The sequence below is a fragment of the Hemiscyllium ocellatum genome, chromosome 1 (genome assembly GCF_020745735.1).
Source record: "Hemiscyllium ocellatum isolate sHemOce1 chromosome 1, sHemOce1.pat.X.cur, whole genome shotgun sequence".
Lineage (NCBI taxonomy): Eukaryota > Metazoa > Chordata > Chondrichthyes > Orectolobiformes > Hemiscylliidae > Hemiscyllium > Hemiscyllium ocellatum.
This window is the reverse complement of record NC_083401.1, coordinates 148,659,016-148,674,365: the sequence shown is the minus strand read 5'-3', so window position 1 is coordinate 148,674,365 and position 15,350 is coordinate 148,659,016. Positions and strand designations below refer to the sequence as shown.

The following is a 15,350-nucleotide window of genomic DNA, read 5'->3' as shown; positions in this document are numbered from 1 at the left end:
TGTTCTACTAATTTTTCTGTGAACTGAGCTTGGATGAAAGTGGGATAATTGCAATCCATATCTTTTATCTATGAAGATTTTTATCTCTGCTCCCAGTGGTGTTGTTGAATTGAGAACTCTTTACATGAAGAATCAAAGATGGAAGCCAACATCTGATTGCACAGTGATGTGGTAGATTTCTGGTCCAGTGTGTAATATAGCACTGTTAAGCTTAATATGCATGTTCTACATACAGTGAGTAATGTATTGGCTGTAATATATATATGCAGCCAATATGTTACTCACTGTATACAGTACTTTACAATTCCTTGGTGCATAATGTAACACAGGGATACCCAAACTGGATGCACTGAAGGACCATATAGACCAAAGCATAATCTTACACATGGCACAAAAATATATCCTGGAAAATTTCATACAATTGTAAAAGCTATAATGGGAAAGACCAGTAAAGCAGACAGGTGAAGTGCTCTGGCCTGCAGGCTCTAGGTTGGGCACTCCTGGTGTAATGTATAAAAGAAAAATATCAGCTTTTACTTAATCAGTTAAGTCTTAAATTCAAACAGCATTTTTGCTTTGCTGACAACTATCCTGTATTCTGTACTTGCTTGTGTATAAATAATTTATAACTAATGGATTGCAATGCTTAGAAGATTCTATAGAATGGTATAGAAAAAGGAAGCCAGAGACTCATTGTGCTTGTCGCAGATCTTTGCAGGAGCTATTCAATTAGTCCCAGTCTCCCACTTTTATTGTATAGCCTGACAACATTTTTTCCCTTTTCAACTAGCCAATTTCTTTCTAAAACCTATGACTGAATCAGTTTCAACCATCTATTTGGGCAGTAGAACATAGAACATAGAACAATACAGCACAGAACAGGCCCTTCGGCCCACGATGTTGTGCCGAACATCTATCCTAGATTAAGCACCCATCCATGTACCTATCCAATTGCCGCTTAAAGGTCGCCAATGATTCTGACTCTACCACTCCCACAGGCAGCGCATTCCATGCCCCCATCACTATCTGGGTAAAGAACCCACCCCTGACATCTCCCCTATACCTTCCACCCTTCACCTTAAATTTATGTCCCCTTGTAACACTCTGTTCTACCCGGGGAAAATGTTTCTGACTGTCTACTCTATATATTCCTCTGATCATCTTATAAACCTCTATCAAGTCACCCCTCATCCTTCGCCGTTCCAACGAGAAAAGGCCGAGAACTCTCAACCTATCCTCGTACGACCTAGTCTCCATTCCAGGCAACATCCTGGTAAATCTTCTCTGCACCCTCTCCAAAGCTTCCACATCTTTCCTAAAGTGAGGCGACCAGAACTGCACACAGTACTCCAAATGTGGCCTAACCAAAGTCCTGTACAGCTGCAACATCACTTCACGACTCTTGAATTCAATCCCTCTGCTAATGAACGCTAATACACCATAGGCCTTCTTACAAGCTCTATCCACCTGAGTGGCAACTTTCAAAGATCTATGTACCTAGACCCCAAGATCCCTCTGTTCCTCCACCTGATTAAGAACCCTACCGTTAACCCTGTATTCCGCATTCTTATTTGTTCTTCCAAAATGGACAACCTCACACTTGGCAGGGTTGAACTCCATCTGCCACTCCTCAGCCCAGCTCTGCATCATATCTAAGTCTCTTTGCAGCCGACAACAGCCCTCCTCACTGTCCACAACTCCACCAATTTTCGTATCATCTGCAAATTTACTGACCCACCCTTCGACTCCCTCATCCAAGTCATTAATAAAAATTACAAACAGCAGAGGACCCAGAACTGATCCCTGCGGAACTCCACTTGTAACTGGGCTCCAGGCTGAATATTTACCATCTACCACCACTCTCTGACTTCGACCGGTTAGCCAGTTTTCTATCCAATTGGCCAAATTTCCCAAATGTACATTTCATACAGACCATAACAACATCGCAAAAGATGTATTGTAAATCTCTGCCCTCCTGCTTCAGTTATATCTCCCTCTAAGAAGAACAATCTGATCTCATCACTTGACTGAAACAATTAATCCCCAGTATCATTCTGAAATCTCTGATGTTCCCTCTCTCTCTAAAAGGTAATCAATAACACCATTGACTATTTGCTACAAGTGTTTTAAACTCCTACCACCATTCTGTACAATTAACACATGTTCACATAAATATCTTAAAATATCTATTTCAGTGCAATGTCTTGAAAATACGAAAAATGGAGTACCCAAATAATTTCAACAAAAAAATTCTATCCAAATGTACAAAGAAAAACCATATTCCCATTTTTTAAATTTATCAAAAGTCAGTTATTTATGATGAAGATAAATTCTTACTTGAAACACTGTTTTGCAGTCTGTATAACACTTGAAGTTGTTTCCACATCAATATAATCATAGTGTAGGGCTGCTGGGTCTGTGGAAGAACCAGTTTCAGATAATAAAACACCGAGCCACCTTCCCAGCTCCTCTCCTGAAGAGGTCTGCACAAACAAAAGATTGAACATTTAGCTGTGGCTTATCAGTAAAGCTGTGTGAGCAATGAAAACCACTTTACTTGGCAAAGAAGACACAATTTTGATACATATAATACACAAATAATAAAATGCATTCACAGATTGATTATGCTGACTTTGTCTTTTCAATACCTTAAGAGTACTGTTTGGCATTACAACCTAGACTGGTTTACTGGCCATGGACAGGTACATGGATAGGAAAGGTTTAGAGGAATATGGGCTAAATGCAGGCAAATGGGACGACTTCAGTTTAGAAAACCTGGCAGGCATGGGCGAGTCGGGCTGAAGGGACTGTTTCCATGCTATACACCTCAATGACTCCATGTGCTTCCAGTCAGCCTCCCATGCTTCCATTACAGAACACCATGATGGTGGGAGGTTACTTTCTCTCACTGTCCCGGAAGTAAATTCAATAGCTCTCTTGTTCATTAATAAAACATGTCTTTCAACTTTAGTAGTTATGAATATATAGTCACCTACTGGCTTTCAGTTCCTTAAGGTGGATTAAAGAACTATTAATTGAAACATAAACGACTGCCCAAATAACTTATTCAAGACTTTAGCCTACTCATTTCCAATACTGGATTTGAGCACACAATCTATGCTGATTTTCAATTCAGTATCATATGTTTTATGAAGTGTTATCTTTTACTAGGGTCAATCTTTCCATTCAGGTATGCCCAAAGGACCTCACAGCTTTGGTTGAAGAGGAATAGGAGGAATTTCCTGGTGCTCTTTATAAACATTAATGAAATAATGTTATTTAGCTCATTGTATTGATGGAACTTTGCTATGTAGAAAGGGGCTACTTCTACACTGTCAAAATGTGTGGAGTTGGAAAAGCACAGCAGGTCAGGCAGCATCCGAGAAGCAGCAGAGTTGATGTTTTGGACATAATCCCTCCCTCAGAGGGATATGGGCCAAATGCAGTCAAATGGGACAGCATTCCTGATGAAGGGCTTATGCCCGAAACGTCTGCTCTCCTGTCCTTATATGCTGCCTGCCCTGCTGCGCTTTACCAGTGCCACACTTTTCGACTGTGACTCTAGCATCTGCAGTCCATATTTTCTTCAACCTCTACACTGTCCCAACCAAACACTTCCAGTGTGCAGCAAGGGATACCAAACTTTCTCTCCCATTGCTGGGTGTTCCTTCAGCAGTTGCTAAGACTGCATTGACCTTACTGGACACCTTGGACCAACTGGCAGGGAGCATGTCATGGCCTCCCCTGGCTGTCCTGGCGGCGGGACGGGAGGGAGAAGATGATGGTCTACCCCTGCACCACATCCAGGTCCCTGCCTGCAAAGCAGGGAACCAACTTACCAACTTCCCCTTTGTTGCCACATTCAGGGCAGACATCACAAACTGCAGAACAGCTCCAGTAATAGCATTTGATCAGATGCACAACAGCCTTTTCAAAATGGCACTAGCCCTGGCCCCAGGGAGCCCAGATATCCTGTCAGTGGTGAGAATCTCTGTGTGAGAATCAACCTAGCACTGGATGAGCGGGGTTCTACAGAAACACGGTAGGTAGGTAATGAGGCAGGTTTGTGATAATAGGGTGAAGAAACCGACTCGGCCTTGTGGGGAGAAGGCCTCCAAGAAACCCAATGAAAATGACTCTTAGCCAAAATATAAAAATTAGTCCTATACTTCAAAAGTAATCCATTGAATGTGACGTAGTTTAGGATGATTTGAAAATATGAAAACTTTTATACAAAACACAAATTCTTTCCTACTATACTTAATTTCACAAAGATTTAAATCCATATAACACCAAAACTGTCTCATTCGGCTAGTTTAGATTTCTAGTTAAGGCCATTTCTGAATGCCCTTTAAAATGCCTCTATATAATTTTGTTACAATAATTCTTGTACATGAATGTAACCACTGAGATTGAGGGGCTGTATTTTACTCTTTGACCACAAATTATACGAAAAGAATGAAGATCATTGGCCTAGGATATTCAGTTAAATTAAAATATTCATACTCTTACTTTTTGATGACTTCTGGCCTGAGTATTCCTGGACAGGGGTTTCCGAATGCAAACGTGTCCAGGAATTCACAAATCCAAAAGTGGAGAAGATCATTGTCAATTTTGAACATTTAAACTTTCAACAGACACTTTGAAAGCTTTTGTGAATAGCACAAGCATATGAGGGGATAGGGACTGTTGAGGGGAAGCAGATAGTGAAGGAGAGGGTAGACACAAGGTGAGTGATGGAGGGATAAACATGGAGCACGGTGGGTCAGGGAGGTAGGCTGTTAGTGGGCATTGGGGCATCATGTCTAGCAGTTTGATTGGTTCCAGCAGGATTGGGTTGGGGCATATCAAGGTAAACTGCTGTGTTGAGTCAGACTGGGTTAGGTCGGCCCATCGAGGGGATATATTTTAGGCTTAGTCATGTTGAGAGATGGCAGGTGCTAAGGAGGGTGGTGTGTCAGGGAGCTTGGGGTGGATGCTGCTAGGCCCATGGACATCAAAGTCTGTGGTGGGGGAGTGACGTTAGGGGTGGTTGGGTTTGGTTTTGTATTTACCCAGAAGTTTGTGTAGGTTTGTAAACCTTTAACGTTTCATTGTCAACTACTAAGCTTAGGTGAGCCAGAGATATTCAAATTCTCTGACTTTAATGGGTTTTTGAGGTTGCAAGATGAAAGGAACTGGGAATTTTTGATTTCCAAGCGAATCCCTTGGAGACAGCAGTGTTGGGATTTTGAGTGATCCTGATGCACAACTCCAGTCTATGCTGCTCGAACGAGTGCCATCCCACCAGGATTTCTGGGCCTACATTCTTAATTCAAGATCAGGTATTTGAATTGTTTCGTTCCTTGTAAACTTTTAGTGCATATTTGTTATCTATAAAACTTCCTTTTGGAATGTCTGCAAGCATTTACAAAAACGTCTAGGCTATAAAGAGTCTAGAAAGCAGCATGTCCATTATCCTACTACAATATCCTCACTTCCTTGAATGCCTGTGAAAGCATCACTGAGACCCATTTCTGAATTTTTGTTTTACTCTGCAACCATATGCCAAAGAAAGCACGGCATATGATATATTGTTTCATACACTTTAGTCTCCAACTACAATTCTGCACGCACAAGTTGTAAAGTAAATATTTCAGTTGTTGTGAATAAAAGGAGAACTTATTCATTTTATGTTTGATCTCTGTGGTGCAGTTTGACATTTTGGAATTCATATGGGCCATTACAGAAGAAACCAAAAAAATTATAGGCCATGTGTTGTAACTTTTAGTTAAATTTGAATCAAAGATCTGTGGTCAAAGGATATTTGTGCGAGTTACTGATTCAGTATTTGTGTACACTAAATGTTACTGAGGCTCCTGGCACTGAATTCAGAAATCAGTGAGCTTCTAGAATGAGACTATGAAATGCTTTGGGATATTGTAAGTTTGTGAAAGGTAGAATGTGATTGTAAGTTCTTTCCTTTTCCTTCATAACGAATTCATACTTCATTCACCACTGACATTTTCTTGCCTGTTTTCTCTAACTCCACTCTCTTTTCTTCATAAACCTGGTCCTAACTTCCAGTAATGGAAAATTACATTATCTGTTGCTATTTAGAGTGTACATTCCTCACTGGTAGGTTTGTTTACTGATTGGGTGTATTCCAGGAGGATTTATTTTCTGGATAGCTAGCACTACGTCCTGGATATATATGGCTAATTCTAAGAGATACCAGAGTAATCTAAACCCGACCAATTGTTAAAAGGTGCAACAATAAACATGGCCCAATATTTATGAAGGCTATATATTTCCAGTCTTTATTTTTAATACAGCCCAGAATCAATTACTAAACACCAGACACCAGATATATACCAGACATTAGATGTTAACTAACTTATCAACAGATACATTCATTAAGGCTTAAAATTACTAATGCTAATGTAAAGAATTGCTGGGTTGGATTTGTAATAGCTTGCTAATCTTTATTATCCTTTCTGTGTAACCACCGAAACTGAAAGATCCATTTTTTTAAAGTTGTCATGTTATTCTAAAATAGGTACCTTTCATTATCTTTTATTTAAATAGAAGTCATCACAGCCATATTACTGTAACATTGCAGAAAAAGAGGTTACTCTGATCATTTTAAAACTGGACACAGCAAGTCCCAATAGAACTTCATCAAATTACTGCACTTGTGAATTTAACTGGTACAGGATAGGTTGGATTTCTCAAAAATAATTCATAGAGATTCATCAGTGATTCAATTAACATTTCCAGTGGGCAAATAAAAATTCACTGACTATAGTTCCCCTGGTTGTGTGAACAACCTATTTTAGGTCATCACAATCTGATGAGAATCAACCAAATGGATGGATGAGTCAATTAAAAGCTAATTACCTCAAATAAATGCTAAGGGTGATCAGGGTATACACCAGACCTGGGCTTTTCCAGCATAGAGTCATTGAGATGTACAGTACAGAAACAGACCCTTCAGTCCAACTTGTCCATGCTGACCAGATACCCTAACCTAATCAACATCTATGGAAGTATGATGGGATAGTGTTGAGATAGCAGGCACCTTAAGTTTTGCTCTGTATATGACTCTGAGGCACTATTTTGTGAAAAATCTCCCCAGGTAGGTGTGAGGCAACATTATCTGAGAGCATACATCTCAGCTTAAAAGAAAAAGGTTTGTTCCATAAATTAACCATAGTTCTGCTCAACAAGTCGAAGCAATCTACAGGCAGATCACAATAACCACAGATCTGTTGAGTAACAAGAAACTTTCTCCCTCGCTTTCCCTCTTTCTCAAAGCTTGCTGTACCTATGCAAGCAACCTCCAACTATTCCACTACAAAAGCCATTGTAGCTACTGAATTCTGGTTTCAAGTTTCATTCCATTCACTTTTAGAAAGAAAAATCTTTAAGTAAGCCATATCTGTAGCAATAATAGATTCACCCGAATTCCATCTTTATAAGTATCTTCTATCTGTATTAATTTTTATTCCTTGCATCTTTATTTCATCTAATAACTGTGCAACATTTATATTTTGCAACTTTCATTAATGGTTGTGTAAAAAAAAGACCTCTGATGTTTACAACTAAAGCTTTGCAGCTGCTTACTTTTAAAAATCTAAACATTCAAAAACAAAAGGGAGCGAAAAGACCTGGACAAATTCACAGTTCACGGTCCATGCTGTTGTAAAGCATTAAAATAGGCTATTTGACCCAACCACTATGGTTTGCTGTTCACAACCTCAATGAATTTTAGTCTTCTGTTCCCATTTCCTGTCATCCATCTAGCTAAACTAATCAAGTTGGCATAGCGTTGATTTTACCATATCTTGGCAAAGTGTCATTTTTGTTGCGTTCCTTGGAGGGTCTTTCTCCAGAAGATCGAGCAAGTTTCTCAAGCTATTGTCCCAAACTCAGGTCATTAACTGCCCACCACCCAACTATGGTGCCACTGTTGTCCAATACTAGGCTGGGTTTCCCACTCACCCTAGCTGAAAGTACTCACCACTACCAGGATATTGGGTCACTTGGTGCCATCTTTAAAAGGCCATTCAGCATCCAATTAAACACTTCATTCTACAACTGCCCTGTATGGTTCTGGGTCCTGGCGAATGGGGTGGTGCAGAGGAGGGATGTCCACTTCCCACATGACCAGCAGAGAAGGTCAAGACACCAGACCATGCCAGTTTGCTCCAAGGTTGCCACTTGTGTCAATGCAGTTTCTGCTGCATGGAGTAACACCTACCAGTGTAGGAAGGTCAATGAGCTTCTCTTCTCTTCTAGGATAGGTGCCACCATCTTCTGTGTACAATCTCACATTCACTCTGTCATTATTACTGCAAACACTTCCCATCAAGGCTTGTGCTCTACTGCTCTTACTATTGCATGCAGCACTTCCATTGCCCACTCAAATCTCCCTATATCACTAACCCTGCATGTCCTCTACAATGCCTATTCACTCACTCGGGACACTTCACCACCTACTCCTCACCTGAACTAGCAGTAAAAATGGTACTACCCGCTTTCATTTCACTCAATTCCTCTTTTATTTCACTTCAACAGCAAACAGCAATAGAGTCAAGAAAGCCAAGATGGAAAGTAGGATGCCTGACATTTGGTTTTTGATGCTTTAAAAGGAGACCCTGATCACCCAGAGCAACTGAGTGACTGTGCCCAGACCTGGATTAAAATGGAGGCTGCCCTTGACTTACTCTGTTGGGACCATCTAATTGAAGAGTGTCTCCTTTGACTTGACAGAGGATTACTCTCCTTAGACTTTGAGATATAGCCTTTTTTGGATGAGATCCAAAGTGTTCACCACTCACTGGTGACACATGGTGCAGGTGTGAGATTGATATAGCATGGCCCCTTACAGTAGGATGTCCAACCCTTGACTGATGGCTGCCAGCAGCTATGGCAAGTCAAGACAGAGGCATCGCGTGCCTGCTAGCTCTGGCTGTGGGAGCCAAGTTCAAAAAGGCCAGGTAAAGGCAGGGATGCTGTGAGCATCCAGGTAGGTGCTGGGAGAATGAGCAGTAAGAGAGCGAGCAAGTGGGCCTGAGATGCAGTCCTGAGCTGGGTACCTGTCCCTGCATGCAAAGTGTCCTTGCAGCAGCATTCCAATGAAAAGTGCTGATGCATTCCAAAGTGCAGCTTTAAAGTGCACTCAAAGTGGAAAAGCAGAGATGGTGTGGTAAGGATGGTGTGTGTCAGATGCCGTGTTTATTAATCTTGGGCACATGTGGCATTACCTACGGAGTGTGCATTGAATTGCTGGTGCCAGGTATCCACGAAAAGGCGCAGAGGAGCAAATGGCGAGCTCAGTCACCAGGTACCCGCTCAGACCTTCATGTCATAGGAGAGTGCATATTAATGAGGTAGAACTAAGTAATTAGCAAGGGTGACGACGAGCAATAATTGTCTTGACACTACTCACTGGTGAAATCTCATCTCAATGACCAGAGCATAGTTGGAAAACGTGACTTGCATTCTTGATATTGAGAAAGGCCTCGCTCAACCTTTCACATGATTCTCTCAAATTTCCAGCCAGAACACATCGTTCAGAGCCTGGAAATATTCCATCCATAGTTTCTGCCTTAAGTACTTGTCTGGATAGTGAGTTCCTGAGTTCTACAGCTCACTGTGGATGGAAACCTCTCTCACTGCCTGCTGTAAATCTTATATCTGTGGTTCCTTGGTCATGACCCTATCAAGTACTAGAAGATAGAAGCCGTATATTTTTCTGTCCCATCGTTTCATGATTTTGAACTCATTCATCATAATTCACGTAAATTGCTTTGCAGTGAACAAAAGCTTCAATTCTTCACGTTAAATGGCGGTTTCTATATTTAGCACACAGGCAAATTAACTGAAAATCTTTTTCAAACTACGTTTGTTCTTACCCTAATGGTCTTATTGAATGGGAATAAAATGATTCCACTGTTTCATGTTGTTATTATTGAAACATTTGTTTTATTGTACTGACTGTGCGAGCATGCCATCATTTATGTACAAGCACATGGGGAAAACAAACACACACAGTTATGACAATTTCAAAGATTTGTGCATAATTGTATTTTCGGATTACATCAGCAGTAACCCCTAAAAAGCTGTCTTTTCCAACAAGGCAAAATCATTTTAAATATAATAGCCCTTTAAGATCGCGCCTTTGTTTCTGTTGGTAAGTAATAAAGAAAGTTGTTCAACCAGTCACAGCATTGCAAAGTCAGGATAAGGCCACTTCTGGGAGACAGTTTCATTCAGAAAACGATTTAAATCAGGAAGTGGAAGGCACAGTAAAATTTTGAAAATCCAGTTTAGTAGTCAGTGGACACAATGCTTGTCATTAAGCAGATAGTAACATAATGCAAAAAATGAAGATGTCTTTTAAAATGTTTCTAACACAAAACATCACTTAGTAAAATAATGAAATAAAACTTTATGAAATAAATTTTATTCATGAAAATAATCTGGAGAAGTAATATAACTAATAGTAGCATTATTTTATTACAGTTAACTTTAAAGCACATATATCCTTACTATGATTTGATTGCAGTTAAGTAAATTGCCTTCTTTATGTGACATTCTTGCAAGATCCATGTGAACTATAACAGTCTTTTGGCTAAAATTACATATTTGGTAACCAAAAGCTACGACACAATTAAAATAGTTCCTCAGATAATGTGCATTTATTTTCAAACTTGGAAGTCAAGATGTTCATCGGCACAAGCATTATATGCACTGATAATATTCAAAACAGACAAGCAGCAGCTCAGAAGTTATATTACGTTAATTGTGGAACTTTCCTACTCCTTCAAAATGGCAAAATGAGAACTACTGAATGAAATTTATCTTTTGCTATTAACAGAATGGCACACAACTTTTTTTTAATAAGGGACTTTGTCTTGAATCAGTTAGGATTCAATGAAACATTACTTGCTCTCCCTAGACTCCTTCCTGGTCTCACCCTATCCTTCGGAGTGCGTCACAAAGATTAGATTAGATTAGATTCCAGACAGTGTGGAAACAGGCCCTTCGGCCCAAACAGTCCACACCAACCCTCCAAAAGAAGTAACCCACCCAGACCCATTTTCCTCCGACTATGGGCGATTTAGCTTGGCCAATTCACCTGACCTACATCTTTGGATTGTGGAGGAAACCGGAGCACCCAGAGGAAACCCATGCAGACACTGGGAGAATGTGCAAACTCCACACAGACAGTCACCCAAGGCTGGAATTGAACCTGGGACCCTGGTACTGTGAGGCAGTAGTGCTAACCACTGAGCCACCATGCCACCCTATTTGTTATTGTATTTGTTATTTAAATATCAATTTAAAATATTAAACCTGTCAAACATCCATTAAAAAAACTCTCTCTTACCACTGGCTTCACTGCAATGTCATTACAGAGTATATATATATATAATGAGACATTCAAGAGATTAATGCTTGATTCTGTGAAATTTGCATTTTTTGTACTAAATATTGCGACTAATACTGAACTAACAAACAATCTGTTTGCTTTCCTTCTACATTTCCTCATTTAAAAATTGCTTCAATCCTTTAATGCCCTTCCTGTTTCAAGTCCCTATTTCCCCTCATGTCCTCTCGGAGCACACTTTGCCCATGAAGTCTGCTTCCAGCTTCCTCCATCCTAATCTCACTAAACTGCTGATCACTCAATTTCCCTTTTTTGGCCCTCTGACAGTCAATATTGTAAATGCTTCCTTCTCTTCGGGTGTTGTCCTTCTATTAATATTTGCTATTATCTCACATCTCCTCAATAAAAGTTCTTTTAAAAGTCATAAAGACATTCTCTGTGAGTGTGACATGGTTAAAATTCATCACTCTCCACTGGGCCTCTGCTTCTGATATGGTTGACCACACCATTTTTCCGATTGTTGTTTGGTGGGTCTGGGTGCGGTTGCATGTTTTTCTATCCGGTTACTGGCTTCTCTTTTGCTCCTGCACAGTTGCTTCTCGTATCCCCCAATGTTGCCTCTTGGTGACATCAACCAAAGACTCAATTTTACGTTTTTGCATGTACATAGGAGGTATCCAGTTCTACCTCACCACCACTTCTCTTGAGTTGCCCACCTTTACAAAATTATCAGATTGCTTACATGACATCCAGTACTGGATGAGCAGAAATATCCTCCAATTTAATACTGAAGACTGAAGCCATTGTTTTTTGTCCTCGCTCCAAATTCCATTCCTTAGATAATAACTCTGTTCCTCTCCTTGGCAACTGTCTTAAATTAGGCCAGTCTGTTTACAATTTTGCTATCAACATTTGATCTGGAAGTAAGCTTCAGACCTCATTTTTGTGTTCATCACTAAGACCACCTATTTCCAACTCCAGAACATTGCTCACCCTCATCCCAGTTTCAGCCCAACTGCTGCTAAAACTTTCATCCACATCTTTGTTACCTCTAGACTCAACTATTCCAATGTACTGCTGTTTGTTTCCTGTTTGTTATCTTCCATAAATGTGAAAACATCTAAAACTTTAAAAATCACACAACACCAGGTTATAGTCCAACAGGTTTAATTGGATGCACTAGCTTTCAGAGCACCGCACAACTACGTGACAAGGGAGCAGCGCTCCGAAAGTTAGTGCTTCCACTTAAACTGTTGGACTATAACTAGTGTTGTGTGATTTTTAACTTTGTACATCCCAGTCCAACACCGGTATCTCCAAATCACATCTAAGACTTTGTTGCCTGTCTTAATTGACAACACGTCTCAAACTCCTAACATGGCTGTACTCTTCCAATTCTGTCTTCTGTGCATTTCTGATTATAACTGCTTCACCATGGCTAGCTGTGCCTTCAGTTGTCTAGGCCCCAAGTTCTCAAATTCCCTCCGTTCGTCTCTCTACCTCACTTTCTACTTCAAGTGACACTTTAAAACATAAGTCTTTGATCTAAATCTGATATTTAATGATGTGGAGGAGCTGGTGTTGGACTGGGGTGGAGAAAGTTAAAAATCTCACAACACCAGGTTATAGTCCAACAGGTTGATTTGGAAGCACTAGCTTTCAGAACACTGCTCTTTCAGCTACCTGATGAAGGAGCAGTGGTCCAAAAGCTAGTGCTTCCAATTAACCCTGATGGACTATAATCTGGTGTTGTGTGATTTTTAATTCTGATACTTCTTGAGTAACTCACCACATTTTGTCTATATAAGGCTGCTACGAATTTACACCTAAGGACATTATGTTAAAATGCATAAATACTACCTTTTAACATAAATGTTGTTATTATGATCATAAAATCAAGGATAGAAGAACCTTTCACAATGTGCTTGATTGTTATTGAAATAATAATAATGAACACTGAGAAAAACAATACCAATGTTTTCAGTTCAATAAATGTAGCAATACTGCACCTCTAAAACTGCAACTTCTTGTCCATTCTTAAGCAAACGGAATGCCAGTGGATGTTTGGAATCCAGGCCTGGAATGAGTTCACATCCGCGTAGTGGAATAGAAGCCATCTGAAGTTTCAGGTCAGTTCTATCTTTGTGGAGGATTAGTTTGTTTTCTTTCACTCTGCACCAGCGTTCCCTCCATCGATTGTTAGATAACACATTCAGATAGCCTGGAAAAATGAGGGCAGGAGGTAGATTGCTCATCCTCTATGCACACCACACAACTTTTAACTCAGACACAACCATTCCAGTCCACTCATTTTCAAAGCTCTTGTAACACCACAAATGAAAATGAGCCCTATCAGCAAGCTTTCCTAAGTGTGAGTTTTTCTGTAACACTGCATATATTGTTCATCAATAGCATGCATTTTAAAATTAAATAATTGGTACGTGACCAAATCTATTTGGAGCACTTGGTCATTGTAAATCTGCAGTCTATTATGAATGACAGCACACTTACAATGGGAGGTACAATGGAAAATAAAACAGTTCAACCTTCCTCTGCCAAAGTGAGCAATTTATATTAATGATTTCCATGAACATACAGGGTTTGTATTTCTCTAGGGATTCTCCTGATCAGTTGCCTAAACTTTGCTGAATTATCAGGACAGCCCAATGATGTTGAAAACAGTCCATAAATTCATTTTGTTAAAATGTATGGAAATATTTAAACATAAAAATATGTTAGGTCCAGTTTTTGAAGCCCTGAAGCCAACAAAGCTGCTTTCCGCAAAGGGCAGTACAAAACATACCACAGGTTGGGATGTCTTCCTCAGCAGAGGAGGTCTGTTCATCCGTGGACGGCTTCTTTTTACCCAGACCAATGATCCTGGTAATTTTCTTTCCAGTGACCTTGCTCACAGCCCCTTTTGGCTCAGTCTTTGCATTTTTCTTTCCTTTTCCTGTTTGATAAAGCAAATTCAGATTGCAGCAGGAGGATATTATTATCAAGATAGTACATGTGGTTCACATTTCAAGCTATGGACTGTGCCAAACTATTCAATATCCTTGTCACCACAATTTATGATAGGGTTGGCATCCTTCAATTTGGACAGCTGTACGTTCTACTCCCCCTCACTTGAAACAGACTCATCACAATCTTCATTTTGTAATCAATCAGTTCATTCATAACTTTGCCAATAAGATGAACAAATATCAATTCAGCTGCTATGATCAAAAGGAGATGTACAAAAGGTGACTGTCTCTATCGTCCAAACTTATCCATAATGATTGTTTCAAACATGCTTGGAGCAAACTTTTCTGCTCATCCAGAAGTTTTAATTTTTAATCTTGATCAGCTATTGAATTATCATATATTCTATTAAAATTATTATATTGGCAAAATATTGTTAAAAATCTTTGATAATTATTGCATGCAGATGTTAAGGATTTGCTGCTATTTCTCATCATGAAAACTGTTACATACTATTGTAATGAACTTTAGAAACAGTATATCAATTAAAGTTTGTATTGAATGGCCAGTATAAAAATTCTCAATCTCTTGTCTATCACAAACTCTTGAGGTAGGTGAAAATTGTAATTAAAATTCGTTATAATTTTATAATTTTAGTTATAATTAAAATCAGTTATAATACCAAATGATTTGAGAGTCTTTATGGGCTCTCATCTTACCATCTACATTTAAAAAAAAGACATTTCCAAAGAGCTGACCTTACACTCTGACTGATAACCTGTTGCACAAGCTGTTCAGAATGTGGACACAGTTGAATAATCATTTAAAGATTCATATTGAAGAATTTCTGCCTTAATCAACATGAGCAGACAGTATAATAACTTACTTCATTCCTATTTGTAACATTACAAATTGATTGCCTCATTTCTTATGTTACAAAGATGATTACACATCAAACACATTTTATTAACTGTAAAGTGTTGATATTGTGAGAGGTGCTATGTAAATG

At 39.4% G+C, this 15,350-nt stretch overlaps 1 protein-coding gene across 1 annotated transcript in view; it reads right to left on the bottom strand.

Moving 5' to 3' along the window:
* Positions 1-15,350, bottom strand: part of afap1 (actin filament associated protein 1) — a 283,296-nt gene that overhangs the window by 39,661 nt on the left and 228,285 nt on the right. The window contains exons 9-11 of the mRNA XM_060832686.1: positions 14,181-14,330; positions 13,387-13,598; positions 2,338-2,483 (exon numbers count right to left, since the gene is read on the bottom strand). Of these exons, the coding sequence (XP_060688669.1) occupies positions 2,338-2,483; positions 13,387-13,598; positions 14,181-14,330 (508 nt within the window). The remainder of the gene's footprint in view (positions 1-2,337; positions 2,484-13,386; positions 13,599-14,180; positions 14,331-15,350) is intronic.